The sequence below is a fragment of the Microchirus variegatus genome (assembly GCF_963457635.1).
Source record: "Microchirus variegatus genome assembly, chromosome: 16".
In the NCBI taxonomy this organism is placed as follows: Eukaryota; Metazoa; Chordata; class Actinopteri; order Pleuronectiformes; family Soleidae; genus Microchirus; species Microchirus variegatus.
The window spans coordinates 19,729,360-19,751,242 of record NC_139817.1 but is presented as its reverse complement, the minus strand read 5'-3'; the positions used below and the strand labels follow the sequence as shown (position 1 = coordinate 19,751,242).

Here is a 21,883-nt window from a genome sequence, read left to right as displayed (position 1 = left end):
AACAGCAAAGTTAAAGGGCACTTCCTGTTTTGGGTGACGTACTTCCTGTGTGTCTTGCAGACATATTCAGGTTTTGAGCCGATCAGTCAATTATGTGCGATTTAAAGAGAACTTGATTCAGACAATCTACTTCCTGTGTGCAGGTAAAAAAAATTTGCAGATGTGTGCAGGGCATCTGCGAAACATTCTGATAACTTTTGATCTTGGATGGGTTTCGTACAATTTGACATGTTTTTCGCTTAGCTACAATAAAAGCCCTAGTGAGATGGAGGTTAACGGCTGTCCCTGCTCTGCCAGTCTACAAACCTCTCTTTGTTGGTGTCATGATGTGATATCGTTTCTCTTCACAAGGACCAAACTAACAACACCAATACATCAGCAACAAAAACCACCAGGTTTCTCTCTGAAGCTGCTGTGAACTACTTTGTGTATATATTTGTACACACGTGTTACAGTAGAAAAGATACAATGATTATATTCAGATTTTATTTTAGTGTCCATGTCATGTTTTTCACCAAAAACTACATGTATTGTCCCTATAAGTGCATAATTGATGTTACAAAAAGAACATATAATTCTGTTGATCACAGACTTTATTGATATAATATTAACCTCCATGAGTAAACTCACAATGCTTTAAACTTCTTCTTTTTCTTCAATCAGACAAAATCACATTGTCCATTAATGAGACAGTGAAATGAAGAATTAGAATAGAAGAATAGAAAAACAATAGTTTGCTTGTAAAAACATTTAATTTAAAGGCAGCTTTGATTTGTGGTTAAACTTCTGCTCGTGTTGCTTCAAGGTCTTTGACTTCAAGAAATCACTCAGATGAAACAGAATCAGTTTCTTTTCCTGAGTCAAAGTTCAGCAGCAGCTGCAGTAGAGTCTGAGCATTTGTCCTCATCCCTGCTTTGTGCTGCTCGTCTGCCCCCTTCTGGTGAGGAGGAGCTGGACTGAGAGTCCTGTTGCTGGGACAGCAGGGACAGGAGGACGTCCACACTCTGGACGAGCACAGAGTCCAAAAGCTTCCGCTCCTCAGAGGAGAAGTGACCGAGGACGTGACGCTCCACCGACATTTTCTCCCGCGGCCGACCGATCCCGACACGGAGTCTCTGCATGACCTGCAGAGGAGACATTTGAAATGTCCTCATCTATGTCCTCCACTTACAAACATTAGATTGAGATTGGTTGTTTCAGTAACGCAACAAAATACAAGAAAACATGTAGCAATTTTAAGTAAAAATGTAAAGGGAGACTTATTAAATCCCAGGACTTCAGGATATGACTTACATACACTCACCGGTCACAATCAGACAAGAAAATATATGACACTATATAATACATGATTTCAAAAAACAGAAAGCCTTGATTTAAAGTAAGTGACTTTATTTTTCATTGTCAGAAAATATGCTCAGTACATTTGTATTTTCACAATAATAGAAATATTTAATGACCAACAGTTAATATAATTTAGTCTTTTCAATTGTCTTTCATTTAATAACTAGTGAGCTCATATAACATATGGTTCTTTACATCTATAATAATCTATACTCATCATCTATACTCATCTATAATCATCTATCAGGTAAAATCTCATTGAGACCCAGGGTCTCATTTACAAGAGAGACCTGTTCCATAATCATCATACTCATCAGGCTTTTAGCTAGGATTTTTTTAGAGGGTGTCCCCTCCTAAAATTTGCAGGGCATGTGGAGCTTTTGAAAATTTGAGGTAAAAATGGGGCATTCTGAGGCTTTTTGAAGGACCATTATGGTGACTCATGAAGTAAGGGTCCTGCTGGCTAAAAGCCTGATACTCATCTATAATCATCTTCACATCTATAGACTGTGAGTTTAGGGGAAAGATTCATTCCTATCCATAAATGAGTGATACTTACATCAGTGTGAAGACAGTCCACACAGGACCGGACTCCATTATGACCTCTGCAGAGAAGAGGTCAGACGTCATTCTGCATCATCACACTGACTTTAAACAGAGAAAACAAAAGATGAGCGACCTGGCACTTCCTCCATGTTTGACTGCGATCTTTCCCAGAGGTTTGTCCAATTCATCATGGACCAGAAGGATGTTCTCAGGCTCAACGCCGTATTTTTTAGCTGGAGGAGAAAAGAACTCATTAAAACTTCACCTAAACAAATACTCAACAAACTGATGTTTAGCTATAATTCAAGGATTAAAGGAGCCAGACTTTATATGAATGATATGAACACACAGTGTTAGACGCGCAGCTTGTGAACAGGCTAACTAGTAGAAGCAGTATTTAAAAGATGCTGATGAGGAATTGCCTGCTGTGGCTTTAGTACCCCCAAGAACAAGAATTTAAATCCTATACTTTATATTTTGTTTATAAGTTTATAATGTGAGTTATTTACAGTGTAATGTATGTATATTTACCAAGTTTATATAGGTTTTTTTTTTTTTAAGTGATTTACAGTATTTTATTGTTCTTTACATTTATATTTTCACATACTTTATTTACTTTCAAAATTACAAGGTTTTTCCATATTATTTCATTCATTTGGAATACAAACCTTTTGAATTCTTACATTTTTCGTTGGCGTCAGATTATTTATAACATAATGGTAATGAACACTGTTTCGGAAGGGCCCCCTGGGAATTTTTACTTAGGGCCCCAACAGACTCTAGAATCGCCGCTGCACAGTGACCTCACCTGCTTTGGCCACAGACACTCCATTGATGTTCATCAGCAGCCTGGGTCGCAGCAGCACCACGTGTGTGTGCTGAACCTGTGACACGATGACCTCACCACACACATGCTTATCTCCACGCCAGCGCTCAGCCACGTTGAGACGAGAGGCCAGAGCTCCGAGCACCGCCATGCCCACACTGTGCCTGGTTCCCTCCATCCCAGTGTTCCCCAGCCCCACCACCTGAGACACACAAAAATACACACACAAAGAAAACAGTCCTATCAAAACCAGTTTGATTCATTTTTTTTAAACAAAACGTAAAGAAAAAGAATGATGAGAACAGTTTAGTTATTTAAAGATTCACGTAAAACTCCCTATGAATATTGTGGGTTACTGTACTTCAACAAACAAACTGATGATCACAGAAAATGAGCAATGATAAAGTTAAAGACTCTGACATCAGCTGAGACACAAACAGCTGCTGCCTTGTTCTGGTGAAGGTTCTGGTACTGATCCACTGCTGTCAACACAAACAAAAGTGGACTCTGTTGTGACTCTGTGGTGTCAGTCACTGCTCACAGACCTTGAAACACTGTGTAAACACTGTGCTCTGACAATGAAAAGGTCACGTCATCACAGCAGAGGTCAACGCAAAATGTCAGTCTTTCATCCTACAGATGACAAATATGACACATTCAGGTAAATTCTTATTTAAATGAAGCAAACACACAAAGTGTTTGGTTTTCTCTGTGTTGAACTGGGTCCGTTCATTATTATTATTACCATCAGCCAATCATTACACTGATGCAGTTTTGTTTCTAAAATAAGTAAATCTAACACAAAGCAGCACATGGGTGTGGTAATTTAAATAAACTGTGTCAACTTATATGTATAATGTGAATAATGTGTGCAGAGATTGTTGAGTAAAGTTGAGCACAGACCCATGGTTTTAAAACTCTTACCATCTTTGTGCGTTGATGTGAATGAATCTCCGCCTCTGAACGCATCACAGCCGTGAACGCATCACTCACTAAAAGCCGGTTTATCACTCTGCTCACGAGCTGACGCATTGTGAGGAAATTTATCAACGTTTTGAAAAAGTGACAGAAACAGCGAAGAAACTTGTTTAAAAGTGAGGTTTGTTTCATTCTTCGCATCAAACAAACGTCATTTTACTACGTTTTCGCAGTATTTTTTATAGTAGCGTCATTAATGTGTCACTGCTAACATTAGCTTACAGTAGCTTCTAAACTAACAGTGACTTAAAATCACGACAGAACTCAACGAAACAACGTAGGACGGCGCGATTACATCCGATTCAACGTCCTATTATTTTCTGTATCCGATTATTGTTGTATTAAATCAGTGTCCTCTTCTAAACATGAGCATGTAGCATTAGCATGTATTCCTCAAACGTCTCCACCATAAACTTTGGTCAACAAATACAACAAAGACAACTCCGTCTGCAACCTCCCTCTCTACACTGAGCGACACCGCCATCTAGCGCGGAGACCTAGTATTGCACTTATGTAAAGCCACCACAAAGGTCATCTCCCCAGTTCTTCATTAACTTACATTACAATGATTGTGTTGTTATTGTGTTATTTGTCATCTTTGTGCTGCTTCTTAAATAATGTGAGCTATCTTCAAACTGCAATAAGCCATTAAAAAAAACATGTTTTCATCCTATTTTCATCCCAGTCTTATGTATAGACTTCTATTTTCAGGAATAAAAGATCATGATACATGAATGAACCCCTGTGTAGAAGCTTCATATCCATTATTTCATAGTAAACTTTAAAGACGTGAAAAGTAAAATGAGAAATGATCCCTGGGTGTAAAAGTGTGCTCGTGTAGAGGTGGAATTCATAATTCTAATGTTAAATACATATAATGTTAAATAATTACATGTTAAATAATGTATGCTGTAGATCTCACTGACACACTGTCTTCCCCTGAGCACCTGAATAAATCTGTGATAAACCAGAGAGGAGTTAGACATATACAAATGTAAACATAATTTCACTGTCTCTGAAATCTCTTTGAATAAATTATCTAATAACTGATCATCATATTGATTTATTGTCTATCAGTGAAACAGGTTAGAATATGACACAAATACACAAAGGCTTTGATATTTTTAATGTTGTTTTTATTTGTGAAACACAATGTTTTCTTCCGATCAGCTTCTTCATTCCTGGGCTGGAGGACAGGGAACAGCGTCTGCCACAGGCTGACACCTCTCCACCACAGCGTTGATCTCACCCACGCTCAGGTCTTTGTATGTTCCTGTCACGTAGGTCCAGTGAGTTTCCCCCCTGTGGTTGGTTCTGCTCAGTCTGCCGGTGAAGGGGATGTCGGCCGTCATCTTACGTCCGTCCATCCTCACAGCGCAGGAGTGGTTGGGCAGAACCAGCAGCTCCACAGAGAGAGCGTGGCTGATGGACTCCACTGTGGTCGTCCCCTCTGAGAAGGTCACCGTCTGCTCCTTGGTGAAGTCCACATTTCCTGGACCAAGGATGGGCACTTTGGCCTTCATGGTTGAAATGGAGCCGTTGCGGGTTTCTCTGCCAATGTCCCAGAATTTCTCCACTGTGCTGGTTTTCTCCAGCGTCACCGTCTTCTCCACAGATCTGCACTCCAGGTTGGTGACCTTGGTGATCTTCAGGGCCTCTGGGGGATGTTGAAACAGCTCCATTTGATCGATGCCGTACTCCACGTGAGAGATATGCTGGCTGTAGCTCTCTCTGTTGATGGCCAGGACCTGGTAGCTCTTGTACCAGTACTCGTCGCCCTCCCAGGGGAGGAAGAAGGCCTCGTGTTGTGTCACCACTTTACCGAGGCCGTACTTGTTTTTGCCGACATAGATGTCTCTGTTTGAGCACGTCTTCACAGCGTACTGAGGAGTGGACCCATATGAATCTTCAACCCACTCTAGGAACTCAAAGTGGTCCACGTTGACCAGTACTTCAAACTTTGATGATGCATATTCATTGTCAGCATACGGGTACTGGCAGAAGCTCCCTTTGCTTGCTGTGTAGAAGCCAGCTTCACAGTTGACTTTGCACACGTAGTCGACGCGCTCAGTGTAGCCGTTAAAGATGGCGACGGCACCGTTGGGGAGGGAGCCATTCCACGTGACCCACTGGAGGTTCACGTGTTCGTCAAACATGGCGGTGGAGCGTGAAGAAAGCTCTGTTTCAGGGATATCGTTGACTGTAGGAGCGTTGAGGCGTTCCCGGGAAGGGACGACATTTTCCAGTGTGGGATTGAGCCACGGCTCTGCATGGACAGACAGGTTTGAAATAGTTAAATAAAAATATACAACTATGTTATGTGTGTGTGTGTGTGTGTGTGTGTGTGTGTTCTTGTACTTGAAGCATACTGAGGACCAGGGAGGGTTTTTAACCAACAAAGTGAGGTCAAGTGTTGGACCAAACATTTTTGGTCAAATTTTTTTTTTAATTTTGGTCGACATAGTATAAGTATGATGTTTTTGTAAAATTTTGGACTAAAAATTTTTTAAAAATCCTAAAAGTTTTCCAGCCCTTTTTGCTCTGGGGCTCCACCTGCAGACATTTTATGGTACTGCAACCAATAGTTCTATATAGATGATAGATTCTATATATAGATTCATAAAGTAGATATTTGTAATTGTGTTGATTTATAAAGTGGAAATGCTGGTCCTCACTTTGTCAGCAACCCAGTCCTCAGTATGCAGCAAGTACAAGAATGTGTGTGTGTGTGTGTGTGTGTGTGTGTGTGTGTGTGTGTGTGTGTGTGTGTGTGTGTGTGTGTGTGTGTGTGTAGCAGATAATAAGAGAATAAAGAGGATAAAGCGGTTAGAAAATGGAAGATGTTAGGATGATAGAGTGACTCACTGCTGACTTTCTCCTGTCCCTCCTGTATTTGTGACATGTAGAGCAGATGGCCAGACTGTGGCGCTGAGCTGCAGAGCTGCAGCTGCAGCACTGTCAGGACCACAGCGACACACCACCTCATCTGGACACACAGAAAAGTCAACAAACTCAGAGTGAATCCCAGCAATAACCGTGATGATTTGTGATTTGATCCCATCATGCTCTTCTGTAAACAGCTTATGTCACTTAATGTCCTGTTCTTTTGTGAAAATGGGATTCAAATCTTAAAATAAGTCATTTAAACAACACACACACTCCTTATCACAGACAAAGATCGTACAATAGTTGAATATTTATATTAGATTTATTTAGGTTTTTAGAGCAAAAAGTAAACACACATGTTTATGTTAGTTTAACATGTGTAACACACACTGTACAGAAATATAAGTGAACAAATAGTTCAACACACACACTGATCCACAGGTCATTATTAATTATTATCAATTGTTCTCTAAAACCAGGAATAAATGTTTAATCCGCTCTTTCAAATGAGAACAAAGCTAGTTTTTACCTCGACAGAATCCTCCCGCAGTGATGAAACCTGCAAAATGTGCAGCGTTTTAAAACCGTCCACTGATTACCCCCCCCCCCCCCCCCACACACACACACACACACACGCATGCACGCACGCACACACCACGTACAATAAAAGAGTGCATTGATAGTGATCGTGTTAAAGTGTTAAAGGCAGCAGAGCACAAGGTTAAACTGAAGAATCACTGATTAAAGTCTCAGGAGCAGGATTTGGGTTTGATTCATTCATAATTCTCAGTGTAATATTTACTTATGTGATCTCAGACAAATTTAGACTTGTCCACCTCCTCTGAACTCTTACTCTTTTCTAGTTGTGGCCCATCACAAGAGACACAGACAGGGGGCGCTGTTACACTGACTTTTAGGCAGCCATTTATTAATCACCGCAGGGTTGTGTGTTTTCACTGAGATGAGTCTCTGTGTCTCAGGCTGGACCTGGTGCTTCCTTACAGTCTCATGCTGTCCTGCACCACAACCACAAGCACCTCACATTGAGTCACATGAGTGTCAGTACTGAAGTGAAGTACTAGAAGTGTATAGTGTCAGTAGCTCGTACTTTAACAGAGGGATCTTTAGTCTTTTCTCAGTGTCCTTCACGTGGGTGAAGGTCACATGAGTCTTCCTTTATCCTTGATGAGGCCACGTCCACCTGTCCAACAACAGTACGCACTGTACCGATAACAGGGTTATTTAGTGACTCCGCCCCCTCCTCCTGTGGCGATTGTGCTCCGATGAGACGATTAAAAGTGCTTCGTAAGTATGTTTGTCTGGGACGTCTCTCGTATCTGCGTGATGTCCAAAGTGCTGCGGCTCTGTCTCCGTGGAGGACGCCGGTCAGATAACATTGATTAACATCAGCTTTATTAGACGCTCATGTTGAGTCGTGATGTCATCGGTGTCCTTCACTTATCTTCAGCTCGGTCTCAACAAGGCAGAGGTCGTGGAGACAATTAGAGGTCATGACTATAAAAGCAGCGAGATTGGGGCATCAAGAACACAAACTCCTAATCTTTGCTGACGACACATTGGTCCTAATAGCACATACTCAAGAATATGTCCCCCCACCACTTGATACTGTCAACACATTTTCTGAAATCTCGGGATCCAAGGTGAATTGGAGCATATCGGAGAACTTAGGCTCCGTAATATGCAATTTTATCAAGAGGCTTTTCTAATGACTCAAATATGCTCACTCAGGCTGGAAAGTAATAATAGACCACTATGGGTTCAGATAGAGCAGGAGTTGAATGAACCATTTAATGCAGCTGACTGCCTAAGCCTAACCCAATGATGTTGCAGACTAAAACCATATGGCATAAGATACACAAAAGAGAGAAATCGTCTGCCTTCTTATCGAACTCCACATCCCTCTGGAATAACCCATTATTGAAGACAACGGGGAAGCCATTTTACTGGAAAGACTGGTGTTAACAGCGTCTCTACCAAGGAAACGTCTTGAAATCTGAGGGAACAATTTAATTTACAGAGGAATGACTGGTGGAGATACTTCCAATTTAGAGACTGCTTATTTCAGGTGAGCAAATCTGAGTCAGAACCTCCCTTTATGATCAGATATAGATGAACAATTAAAAAAAAAAAAACTGTCTCTTACCACACAGCAAGCTCACTTTATACCTATCTAATAGGAAAATACAGTGTAAACACCAGAGGACTGAAAGCATTATGGGAAAGAGATTTAGGGATAGCTTTTGAGAATGATGATTGGAACTCAGCAGTAAACCAAATACTTCTCCCTAGAGATGCCAGATCGAAACTGACTCAATACAAGCTCTTCAATAGGATTTATTTTTTTCAGCAAAGTTACAGATTATGGCTCTGATACCATCTAGGAGACATATTGCACAGATCCGCGACAACCTGGGAACTCAGGCTTGTGTCTCCTGAATATCACTAAAGATATTAAAGGTGCATTATGTAATAAATCTAAAGCAACTGGCCATAAAATCCTCCTAATATGTCACAGAGACTTAGGAATAATGTTCATATAACAAACTGAACTCACCAACAACAACAGTACAACCAAAATATTTGCATTAAAAAAAATATTTTGCAGACTGCAAATCATGTTTATGTTTTGAAATCATGTTTGGCATGTGGTGCCACCTACCGCCGTCTACCAATCATTGCAGTCAGTAGAGTCTCAGTTGCCGAGCAACCACGGGTTGCCAGTTACGTCAGAAAATGAAACCTTAAAGACCTCGATATTTTGAATTTGAAAGTAGTAACTGTTTTTGGCCACATTCTTACATATGGCACCTTTAAATATGTTAATATGTGAGTTAGATAGGTTAAATATGTTAAACACTTGAAATGGCTGAACATTGCCATCACCACTGCTAAAAGGGTAATAATGAGACGTTGGAAGGACAGTGAACTGCCAACTTATCAAGAATGGTTTAACACTCTGGCAGAAACAGCCTCTTACGAGCGTCTCACTTACAAGATAAATAATAACTTGGACACTTTTTCAGAAATCTGGGAACCGTTCCTGACACATTCCAAAGAAACAAATACAGATTAATGTACAGCTTGTTTTCTTTCTTTTACATACATAATACATAATACATTTAGCCACTAAAACAAAACATTGCTTCCTTTATGGCTTTGTTAAATATTATTTATTGTTGATTTTTGCACTAAGCATATTGACCATATGGACCTATATGTATATGTGTATGTATGTAATTTTACATGTATTGAATATCTATTTTATAATATTTGTTTGTAATTTTTTGTTATGCAATCAGATGTACAGTACTGGAAATTATCATTTGATTCGTCATTGCTTTAAAAGGAAACAATAAAAAAAAGTATGATGGAATAAGTCAGAGGTCAAAGGTCACAGACAAATATTCAGCTCAGTCTGAGCTTGTTGTTTATCATATATCATATATAGAAATCATATTTATAAGTTGTTGAAACAGCAAACCCTGTGTTTAACGGGGTTGTTCCATTTGAGGCTCAGACTCTCTTCATCTTGATTTATTTATATTTATTATGAATAAACTCAGGTTGATTTTTCATGGAAACAAACAAGAAAAACTATTCAAATGTCACTATATGCGACCAACAAAGGGGAGTTCTAATATGTTCAGAATGTGCTTTAATGCGGTCAGAAAACTGTTTGCTGTGGCCTTCTCAAAAGTAACTTTGCCTTCCTTATAAAGGCATTCTCTCCCCTGGAGCAGGACCTGAACCCATCTTTTCACAGGTGAGACCAGAATCAATCACCAATAAAACATAGAGATTAATCCCGACTCTAAATTAGGTTCATATTTCATTACCATAACTCAAAACATTGTTACTTTAAAACTATTCTAAACAAAAAACCTCTAAATGGCTCCAACAGTTATGTTGTAGTGACTGTGTATAAGCATCGTTGCATCGTGGCTGCCTGTGACCACGGTCCCTTTAAATTGCTTGGTTGACGTGGTGTCACGTGCTGATGGGTAAAGAAAAATAAATCTGCGTAGTCGATGATGGAGATCGTCTGCTGTTGTTTTCTACAATTTCCACAATGTCATATAAGTTATAAATCAGACTTCATTTGTGTTTTCTTGATTAAGCTGCAGAATCCGTCTCTGTAGCAGGACATTATGATGATTATGAAGTGAAAGATATAAAGCTGTAACCATGGTAACTTTGTCATAATGTTTGTGTTGTGTCACTGGATTATTTGTTTCACCATCTAATTTAACTCTAATTTAACTTCTCTTTTTTTAATCCCTCTGTTTCACGTGCAGTGATTAAAGCAAACAAAGTCCATGTCTTCAGAGGATTCATTGAGTCATTGGTGCCAAAAGTCTACGAGTGTCAACTATTACTGGATGCCACCTGATGCTTTGTTATCGCCATAGTAACCAAAACCCATCGTCCAGTTGTCTCTTTTACTTGAATTATACCAAGCTGATGACCGTGTTTGCATTTACTGCATATTTATTACTAGCTTTGCTTTGATGGCTTGAAGAAAGAATGGAGTCAGGTGTTTTTATTGTTTCCTTACCCTAATGGAAACCCTAAAGGACAATGGGAGGACAATAAGAGGACAGTGTCTTTCATCAGTCTAAAACTGCAGGGTCTCGCTCTCTTTAAGTGTTGTGTGACGTATAAATCAGGCTGGACTTTGTAATAAAGCACTCTACACTGTACTGTAAGTCAAGTGTGTGTGTGTGTGTGTCAGATAAAGAGATTGACTATAGAAAATGGACATGATCTTATTTTTATTGACAGACGAACAAATATCAGCTCTTTGAAGGTTTTTTTTTCTTGTCTTTGTCTCTGTCCGTCCATCATGGTCATGGCTCAGCGTCCGTCCATCATGGACATGGCTTGGCGTCGGCCACAGGTTCGCATCGGTCCACCACAGCCTGCACTTCTCCTATCTGGACTCCGTCGTATGTCCCAGAGATGGATGTCCACTGAGTGTCTCCGTTGCGGTAGGTGCGGCTGAGGCGCGCCGTGTATGGGATGTCAGCTTTGATCTTGCGTCCCTCCATGCGGACTCTGCAGGAGTGGTTGGGTTTGACGCTGAGCTCCACAGACACAGAGTGGCTGAGTGACTCCACCCTGGTGGTTCCTCTGTCAAACTGCAGCGTCTTCTCGCCGCCCAGCTCGATGCCTCCAGAGCCGAGGAGGGGGATTTTGGCCGTGATGCTGCCCGTGATGCCGATCATGGTGCCTCGGCCGATGCTCCACGTGGTCTCCACCTCTGTGACCTTTGAGATGGTGACTGTCTTTTCCACCGTCTGGCACTCGTTGTTGGTGACCCCGGAGATCTGCATGGTCTCAGGAGGATACTGGAAGATGGCCACTTCATCAATGTCATACTTGACATCGCTGATGTGCTGCGTGTAGGCATCTCGGTTAATGGTCAACGCCTGGTACGTCTTGTACCAATACTCATCACCTTCCCAAGGCAGAAAGAAGGCCTCAAACTGGGGAACAACCTTTCCAAGACCGTACTTGTTCTTCCCAACAAAGATATCAACACCCGAGCAGGTGCGCACAGAATTCTGTGGCACTGAGCTGTATGAACCGTCCTTCCACTCCAGGAACTCAAAGTTGTCCTTGTTGACCAGGAACTCAAACTCAGGAGCATAGTACTCACGATCTCCATAGGGGTAGCGACAGTAAGGGCCCAGGCTGGGGTTGTAAAAGCCCGCTTCACACTTGTACTTGCAGACATAGTCTGTGCGCTCGGTGTAGCCATTGTAGATGGAAACGGCGCCGTTGGGCACCGAGCCGTTCCAGGCCAGCCACTCCAGGTTCACGTTATCAGCGAACATGAAGGAGGACGGCTTGTCCTGTTGCTGCTCCAGGCCAGCAGGGGTCAGAGGAGACGACACCACATCGTTACCAGTGGGTTCAGGCTCCAGACCCTCCAGCTGTGGGTTCAGTAAGGAAACTGCAGAGAAGAGAGTTCACGTTGTTATTTCACCATTTATTTCAATGTGTGTGTGTGTGTGTGTGTGTGTGTGTGTGTGTGCATGCGTGCGTGCGTGCGCGTGTGTGTGTGTTCTTGTCCTTGCGGCATACTGAGGACCAGTGAGGGTTTTAAACCAACAAAGTGAGGACATATTGGCCGGTCCTCACTTTGTTTTAATTGAAATCACTTCCTTAGGTTGCTATAACATGCTATTCTCAATTTGTAAAATATATATATATATATATATAGTATGACTTTTTTTGTCAAATTTTGTACCAAAAATCTTGGGTACATTTTTTTTTCAAATTTTGGACTACATGACATTTTTGTCAAAAAAAAAAAAAAATTTTGGACGATATAGTATAGTATGACGTGTGTTGTTGTGTTGATTTATAAAGTGGAAATGCTGGTCCTCACTTTGTCAGCAACCCAGTCCTCAGTATGCAGCAAGTACAAGAATGTGTGTGTGTGTGTGATGGTATCACAAATACTGTGTGTGAGCAAATAATAAGAGAATAAGGAGGGTGAAGCGGTAGAAAATGGTGTGAGTGACATGTATGTGACGTGTGTGTGTGAGTGTGACGTGTGTGTCCGTCCAGGTATTACTAATGTTGTTGGGACCTAAATCTGTTTACACAGTCACATTATGGGGACAAAAAGTAAGCCCCCTAAATGACTACATTTTAAGGTGAAGACGTGTTTTATGGTTAGGATGAGGTCAGGATTAGGGTCAGGATTATGATTAGGATTAGGAATGTACTGTAAGTCAATGCAATGTCCTCAAGTCATGTACGTCGAACACGTGTGTGGCGTGTGTGTTTACCTCTCCTGTGCTGTGAGCTCTTCTTCACAATGTCCTGCAGACGAGCGGACGTCAGAGTCAGCAGCAGCAGCAGCACAGACGACACAGACAGAGACTTCATCTGGAGAAATAAAATAATCTGTCAGAATATTTCTACACATTTATCTTCATTATTACTTTTTAATTAGTTCAACTACACGAACAACTTCATATTTGTACGATTGATAAAATATTAACTTATAAAAGAAAGAAATATTGATCCACCATCAGAGATTATTATTATTTTTATTTTTTATTAGCGATGATGATTATGATGATTATGATGAAGCAGCACTCACCGTTGACAGTTGCTCTCTGTATGAGCGTCTCGTCTTCACTCACTCGTCGTTTATATACTCACTGGTTTATGACTCAGCTGTGACTTTGACTCTTTGTCCACAGCTGATCACGACTGTGTTTGGATTATTTACAGTTTAGGATTATCTTCACTCTTTACAAGCTGAAACAATGAGTCCTTTATTATTAGTAGTAGTTTTATTATTTTCATCATTCACCTTTAGTTTAGTGTTCAGGAATAGTTCTGGTTATCTAATAAATCCACTTTATTCTCTGTGTTTGACCAATATTCTATATTATTATTATTATTATTATAATATATTGAATATTATGTTGAATGCTTTACTTTAAAGCGGACCTAGACCGGAAGTTCCAATTAATGCTGTTTTTTAGTGTGTATCTGCGTCATTACCTTGTTTAAGAAGCCCTGAAGGTTCAAAACAAACAGTTCAGCCACTGCTGAGAACGCTGTGTTTTATTGTAATCTCGGGCTCAGCGAGATCTCTGAAAAAACCCGGTCCGGTTATGTAAACACCGGTTCTCCAGAACAGCAGATCGTCCTGCTCCGGGCACTAGTCCGGGCACTAGTCCGGGCACATCCGGTTGCGTATATTGAACCGCAGAAGAAGAATAACGTCAGGATATTCTGACGTGTTTCACGAGCGACAGTGTCTTCTGACTCTGGGTCTGACTCCGGGTCAAAGTCATAAAAGGGACTGCGGCGGCATCCACCATTCCAGAGGGGGGAGCTGCGCTTCTGAGAGCGGGTGTGCTGAATATGTCACTTCCGGGTACTGGCCAATCACAACAGTCCGTCTTCTCAGTGAGATTTATGTCTGAAATAGCGCGGCTGACAAGTGCTTCGAAAAGGACAGATTTCTATCGGCTCGTTTACAGAAACTAGGAGGTTTTTGAGCATAAAAACAAGTTAATGTATGTAAGTAGACCTCCATAACTAACATATATGTGCAACAGGACCACTCTATGTGAGCTTTAACATCAGTCTGCAAGTTTGTGACACTTCACTGTATCATTGTTCACTCCACTTATTAAACAGCTATAATTGTATAATAACAGCTGTCAAACAAAGGCTTTTAAAAACCAAAGTCACAATAAAACACATTTACACTGAAGAAGAAGGAGGTGACTTTCTCTTGGTGCAGGAGAGTGAGCGTTTACAAAGAACACACACTTTTCTATTAAAGCTGTGGAATATTCTTATAAGACACAGCCTTTGGTTAAAGGTTTTTTCAGTCATGCGTGAGAAGAGCACACTTTTTAAAATACTTCATCTTTGTCCTTCAGGTCAAACACAGCTGATCATTTTAAAGATAAAGTTTCTGCACACAGTAAATGAAAGGTGACATCATTGAACAACCTGCTGCTGTGATTGTGTTCTTCTGAACATGAACGTTATAAAGTATTAGATAAATTATAATAAAAGGATAAGATTCAGGATTATTAACAAGTCAAACTGATAAAATGATCAATGTGTCCTTTAAAGCTGACCTTCAGCTCATCAATGATAACAGATTAACAATCTGCTCAGCACACAAAGTTGATCCAGGACCTTTGCTGAGCAGTTACTGAGCTTTCAACGCCACCTGCTGGAGGTTTGACACACAAACACAGATCTGTTTAAGAGACATTCTGCAATAAAAGGTGTTTAAAAATCTAGATTCTTGCGTCTCATCTCTGATATGAATGCTCCTCCCACATTGACGAGTTACGTTGTGTTTAGACTTTCTTGTCTCCAGAGGAGGAGCTGGTCCCTGAATGAGTGTTTACAGCAAACAAACTTAGAAAGAAAATAATTTATTATCAAAGCAGTGACAGCGTTTTGTTTGTTGTGGTGATGAGATGGTCCTCACAAGGTTAGTACTTTAATACACAGTTTCAGCATAAATACAACTGCATTTCCTTTGACACACACACACACACACACACCCCTGAACATCCTCTCAGGTAGAATCATTAACAATAATAATAATAATGATAATTATATTATTATTGATGTTATTGTAATAATAATAATAAAAACAATAATAATAATAACCACAGTGTACAAATATTCAGTCTTATGTACCAGAAACAAAAAACACCCACTTTCTTTATGATTGATCCTATAGTTTGATTAGATTATAGATTATAACAAAAAATTAATTATAGGTAGAGTTTTTTTCATCCTTTATATTACATCGTCATTTCTTGTACTGCCAGATAAATGTAAGATTAGAGCAGAAGTTTCCTCTGAAATGAAAAAGGTAAAGTTCCTCAAAACTAAATACAACACTGCAGGTGATTCATGTGAGGGGAATTTTTTTTTAAAGTTACTGCGTTAATCCCAGATTTTCTGGCAAGTTTCAAACTGCTGATGAAATGAAAACGACAGAGATTTGGTTGAATACTTTAAGTCTTAAGTTCTTTCAAATTTCACGACATCAGATAAATGAAGTGAGGTGAACTAAAGTAAAATATGGAAAGAGATTCAATTATTTATACAAAAATAACAATCTGCAGGGAAATAATCATTTGTTTCCGTTTCCCCCCAAAACCGAAACGGTATTAAAATCCTTAACAACACAAAGGGTAAAATTAAGATTAAAACAACTTGATTTGAATCTGCGCGTGATTGTTTTAATCCTGGTCTGTGCAAAAACACGGCAACTTAAAAACACACTAAAGTGGATAAAATAGCAGATTAAAGATTTACTGAGCATCAGTCAGATTATTGGTGGTGTAAAGATCCCTGTGGATCCAAGACACAGTTGACTCCAGGGCTCAGGCTCTGAGGACCTGTCCTTCTCTGAGGACCTGTCCTTCACTGAGGACCTGTCCTTCTCTGAGGACCTGTCCTTCAGATGATGCAGGGACAGGAAGTCTGGACACCAATCAATTCCCCCTTGAAGACACTTCAGACCGGGCTATGGATTCTGATGCATATTGTATTTGTACCATTGTAAAGAAAGAGAGCAGCAGGTGTTGTCGACCAAGCGCTCCTGCACAGCAGTAGCAGGCGTGCATTACATTCCTATGACAGTGCAGTGCAGAGAGAAGAAAAACAACAACAAAAACGTAAGTGACGAGAATCTGTCTTCAAACTGACCAATCAGAGCGAAGCACTTAGCCCTCTATGTTTTTACTTAGCATGGGATAGCATGATAGCATGTGTTTAGCTGAATTATATTTGAAAACAGGACAGGTGATGTCATGTGATGTTGGTTTGTTTCAGAGTCAGACAGCAGAGCACAGTCTCATAAAGTCTGATCCTGGTGGTTCAGTTTGGCTGTTGCTAGGTAACCAGTCGTGAGGGTGACAAAAGAGGCAAAGCATCAAGGTGGTTAAACGGGTGGAGCGGGGGCCGCTCTTTGAGGCATCAGAGGTTGTCCTGCAGCAGAAGGTTTTGGTTTTCTGAAGAAGAAAAACAAAGTGATCGCCTCTACAATCAGAACATCACACAATATTCAATGTGTTGTTCAACTTTGGCAAAAATGTGACAGATGAATTTTACAGAAGTGTGATTGACAGGTGAAGTTTGACATCAGAGAGCAGAGGACAGTCATTGGTCTGTTTCCTCATGGTTCAGTTAATATTTTACACAAACAGACATTTGCAGACTTTGTTTTTTGTGGGTGACAAAGTCAAAGGAGATGTTACTAACATTTTACACAACCCTTAATGTAACATTGTAATATACTGTGTGTTACTCTTCTTACAGAGGAGGAGGAGGAGGTCTCAGAGCATGGCCTGGAGTGCTGCTCTCCACCACCTGATCACACAAACACCAACCATTTAAGATTAAAGCCAGGGTGACAATGGTAACAAGTATTACAGTAATATCAGGAGTATTACAGTAGTATGAGGAGTATTACAGTAATATTAGTTCAATGTGAGGAGAAGAGTTTACCTCCTGTGGTGGCAGGAGCTGAGCGTGATGCTTCACATGGAGAGATTAAAGGATGTTAGTGTTAGGACATGAACTGTCAGACACCATGATCTTAACTGACTCAACTTAGACCGAGTTAAAAGGGAAATCTATGACAGGCCGTTTGAGAAATAATTCTGTCTTGCGCTCACATCTTACATCATACTCTCTCACACACTACTACTGTACACTACTATAGTCACAAACACACACTTACTACTATAGTTAAACACGCACACTTACTATCATACTCGCTGACAAATACTGCTATAGTCACGCACACTTACTATCATACTCTCTGACAAACACTGCTATAGTCACGCACACTAACTATATTACGCTCTCACAAACACTACTATAGTCACGCACACTTACTATCATACTCGCTGACAAACACTGCTATAGTCACGCACACTTACTATCATACTCTCTCACAAACACTATCATACTCTCTCACAAACACTACTATAATCACACACACTATCATACTCTCCGACAAACACTATCATACTCTCTCACAAACTCTACTATAGTCACACACACTTACTATCACACTCTCTCACAAACACTACACTAAAGTAGTACGTTGTAGAATATTTTCCACCCCCGCAAAATAATAATAAAATCGGCACATGGACCTCGACAATCGACTCTCTAAATGTTGTGAAATTCCCATCCCTAGTTGCCATTAAGGTTAGCTTGAGAGGATCCGCTCCACCCTGATACACTTGTTGCTCCAGGTCTGAAGATCTGCCACATTTCCTCATTGTGTGACTATAGTAGGATTTATGAGAGCGTATGATGGTAAGTGTGCGTGACTATAGTATTGTTTGTCAGAGAGTATGATAGTAAGTGTGCGTGACTATAGTATTGTTTGTGAGAGAGTATAAAAGTAAGTGTGCGTGACTATAGATGTGTTTGTCAGAGAGTATGATAGTGTGTGTGACTATAGCAGTGTTTCGCAGAGAGTATGATAGTAAGTGTGCGTGACTATAGATGTGTTTGTGAGAATGATAGTAAGGTGTGCGTGACTATAGCGGTGTTTGTGAGAGAGTATGATAGTAAGTGTGCGTGACTATAGCAGTGTTTGTGAGAGAGTATGATAGTAAGTGTGCGTGACTATAGTATTGTTTGTGAGAGAGTATAAAAGTAAGTGTGCGTGACTATAGATGTGTTTGTCAGAGAGTATGATAGTGTGTGTGACTATAGCAGTGTTTGTCAGAGAGTATGAAAGTAAGTGTGCGTGATTATAGATGTGTTTGTCAGAGAGTATGATAGTGTGTGTGACTATAGCAGTGTTTGTCAGAGAGTATGAAAGTAAGTGTGCGTGATTATAGATGTGTTTGTGAGAATGATAGTAAGTGTGCGTGACTATAGCAGTGTTTGTGAGAGAGTAGGATGTAATGTGAGCACAAGACTGAATTATTTCTCAAACGGCCACTCATGGAAATCTACAGATTAATTTAATCATCTCCAGGTTAGTCAACTACAGGTTAATTAACTGAGCAGCTTCTTCAGTTTATCAAAGAAGAGATGAACAACAGTAAATCATCATCATCATCACTTTTATGTGATCTGTTGCTGAAGCATGAAACAAAGTTGTGATGTTTATCCAACATGAGAACACAAGCAGTGTTGTCTCTTACCCCATCTTTGACAATGTTGCCAGCATTACTGCGAGTGACAGGTGGAGGTTGTGCTCTGGGAGGGGGCCCCCTGCTGGGATTGGCTGAAGCTGCACCGTCACCTCTGAGGACAGAAGGTGAGAAAAGTGGAAGCTGAAAACATTTCAAAAACATTCATGTGGACAGGGCTGAGGACATCACAGACAAGAGGACATGCGGACTATATCAGACATGATGAGACAAGGAGGTGCCTGTGTCTTTCTGAGGAGGTGAACTACTCTGCTTGTTTTGAGAAGAACACCAAGCTGGAAGTTCTCCTGGAAAGCTCCTGACATCCAGTAACGCAACATTAGATGAACATTCAGTATGAAGACGGTAGCTCATCTCTTTCATAAAAAGTAAACATGATAGAGAGCTGTTGTTGCCCGGGGCGACAAAACAGTCGAGGACGAGACAGCAAGAACATTTTCAGATCACTAAACAGAGTGGGACATAAAACACTCTCAAAGTGAGCAGAGAACACAGACTGTGTGTGTGTTGACACTCACTGGTATCCTCTTGATCTCTTGTGGCGGCTCAGCCCAAATCGTCGCATCAGCTCATTCCGTCTGAAAAAAACGAAAACTCCCAGAGCGAGCAGAGGAAGGATGAAGAAGAAGAAGACGAGCAGACCATCTCTGAGCGAAGTGTCTTTATCTGAGGACACACAGACACAGTTACAGCTCCACTGAACTCACACTGCTGCAAATACCGTTATTTTCCCACTAGTCTTGGTGACCAACCATTCACACATTCATACAGTGCATATATGCAGCTCTTTGTCTGTCACAGGAGCTAGGGATTGAACCCCCAACCTTTTTGGCTGGAAGACAACCTTCTCTACCACTGAGCTGCCCGAAACCAAAAAACAACACTTGACACTGTGAACGTTGAAATCTGGCCACCCAAAAATTAAGTTGTGTTGATGATTAGGGCTGTAACGATACACAAACTCACAATTCGATTCGTATCACGATTTCTGACCCACAATTCGATACATTCCACGTTTTTTTTTTTTAATTTAAAAAACATTTTATTTAAACAACATTTACTTATATAGCAACTTAATGTAACATTTAATAACACTATTTTGGAACACTGTGAACAGATTTGAACATAAATAAATAAATAAATAACCAAAGATTTCTCTCTTTTCTGTAACAAAATAATACTGTTTAAAAAACGTAAATGATCAATCAGACTGGGATTTGTCCCCAAATGCTGGGAAATGTATGTGTTTGTTAGAGTTAGACATGGTTTTATGACGCTTTTGTTGCTGCGTCTGACGCTGCCCCAGGTAGCGGGGACATCAGTAAAGAAGAGATTAACGCGATTAAAAAACATAACGCGTTAATGATGACTGTAATTAATTAATCACAATTAACATGATAATTTGACACCCTAATAAAAATAAGTTTGGTAGCACTAACAGCTCATATCTTGTGGCTGACTGGAAAAATAACTGGGAGTTAGAAAGAGCGTGTCGCTCTGAGTATCGCGACTTCAATTTCGATACGCATATCGTTACAGCCCTACTGATGATACATGTACAGAGCTGGGCATTGATATTCTCGGAGGATTTAACTGCCGACAGCCCTGGATCTGGATCTCAATGAATTTAAACAAACAAGATGGATTTAGGCTCTGATTAGGCCACAGTGTGTACCATTCCACGTGGGTCCACTGTCAATGCTGCCGCCATAACCTTTGACCTCACAGAAGGGTGGAGCCCAGCTGTCGTCGCAGTGACAGTTCCTGTTACTGTTGCACACCTGGAAGCAACAGAGAGACACGTGAGTGTGTGTGATGGACTTAGAAACACACACGATCAGGTCAACAGACAGACAGACGATCAGGTCAACAGACAGACAGACACGCACACGATCAGGTCAACAGACAGGAACAGAGAGACAGATGCGTCTCACCCCGTGTCCGTGACACTTGGTGTCCACATCACAGTCGTAGTTGAGGACGTCAGCGCTGCGGCACTCAAAGTTCACACACACCTGAAATCCACAGAAGCACAGCATCAACACCGTCTTCCACTCTCCTTCACCTCTAGTCGCCTCCTTAACTTCTCTCCTTGTTTCTTCTTCCTTCCCCTAAGTATCTTTACCTCCTCATTTCCCTTTCTCTCCTCTTTTATTGCCACCTCTTTCCTCTCCCTCCCTCTGATTTTCCCAATCCCATCTCTAGCCATCTCCTTGTTTCTTTGCCACCTCTTTCCTTCCCTCCCCACTTCCCTTTCCCTCTTCCTCAACTTCTCTCTCCTCCTCTCTCTCCTTCCTCTGTCCCCCCCTGGCCTCACCTTGTTGTCTCCACACTTGGTTCCTTCGTTCACCATGCCTGGATCAGGGACGTCTGATCCCAGCATGAAGTCCACGCCGTAACATTTGGTGCCAGCGATTGGCGTGCTGATGATTGACGGTTCTATGCCAAAAACTGTCTGCGCCTGAACGTTGGAGCACTGTAGTTTCCCACACAGAGCGTTTCTATGGAGACGGAAATGGGCATCATGTGGCTGTGGAGGTTTCTCCATGTGTGTGTGTGTTTAAAAACTCCTTTGTAATCACCCTTAATT

The 21,883-nt window shown here is 40.9% G+C and overlaps 4 protein-coding genes across 4 annotated transcripts in view; all 4 read right to left on the bottom strand.

The window, feature by feature from the left end:
• Positions 1–847: 847 nt before the first annotated feature.
• Positions 848–3,884, bottom strand: ptrh1 (peptidyl-tRNA hydrolase 1 homolog). The gene is made up of 5 exons (XM_083902262.1): positions 3,638–3,884; positions 2,696–2,915; positions 2,021–2,120; positions 1,901–1,946; positions 848–1,124 (listed from the first exon to the last, which is right to left on the bottom strand). Exons 1-5 carry the CDS (start codon positions 3,830–3,832, stop codon positions 861–863), a joined length of 825 nt encoding a protein of 274 aa, XP_083758388.1. The 5' UTR covers positions 3,833–3,884; the 3' UTR covers positions 848–860.
• Positions 3,885–4,866: 982 nt separating this feature from the next.
• Positions 4,867–6,677, bottom strand: LOC310937984 (natterin-3-like; the record flags this gene model as incomplete). The annotated part of the gene is made up of 2 exons (XM_083902375.1): positions 4,867–5,957; positions 6,557–6,677. The coding sequence occupies 2 exons, from the start codon at positions 6,675–6,677 to the stop codon at positions 4,867–4,869; spliced, it is 1,212 nt and encodes a 403-aa protein (XP_083758501.1).
• A 4,789-nt stretch (positions 6,678–11,466) lies between these two features.
• Positions 11,467–13,498, bottom strand: LOC310937983 (natterin-3-like; the record flags this gene model as incomplete). The annotated part of the gene is made up of 2 exons (XM_083902374.1): positions 11,467–12,554; positions 13,399–13,498. 2 exons carry the CDS (start codon positions 13,496–13,498, stop codon positions 11,467–11,469), a joined length of 1,188 nt encoding a protein of 395 aa, XP_083758500.1.
• A 2,048-nt stretch (positions 13,499–15,546) lies between these two features.
• Positions 15,547–21,883, bottom strand: part of LOC310938520 (disintegrin and metalloproteinase domain-containing protein 9-like) — a 22,709-nt gene continuing 16,372 nt past the window's right edge. Inside the window, exons 17-24 of the mRNA XM_083903036.1 lie at positions 21,611–21,794; positions 21,228–21,308; positions 20,969–21,074; positions 19,812–19,959; positions 19,285–19,387; positions 17,621–17,650; positions 17,430–17,482; positions 15,547–17,124 (exon numbers count right to left, since the gene is read on the bottom strand). Of these exons, the coding sequence (XP_083759162.1) occupies positions 17,055–17,124; positions 17,430–17,482; positions 17,621–17,650; positions 19,285–19,387; positions 19,812–19,959; positions 20,969–21,074; positions 21,228–21,308; positions 21,611–21,794 (775 nt within the window). The 3' untranslated portion in view covers positions 15,547–17,054. The remainder of the gene's footprint in view (positions 17,125–17,429; positions 17,483–17,620; positions 17,651–19,284; positions 19,388–19,811; positions 19,960–20,968; positions 21,075–21,227; positions 21,309–21,610; positions 21,795–21,883) is intronic.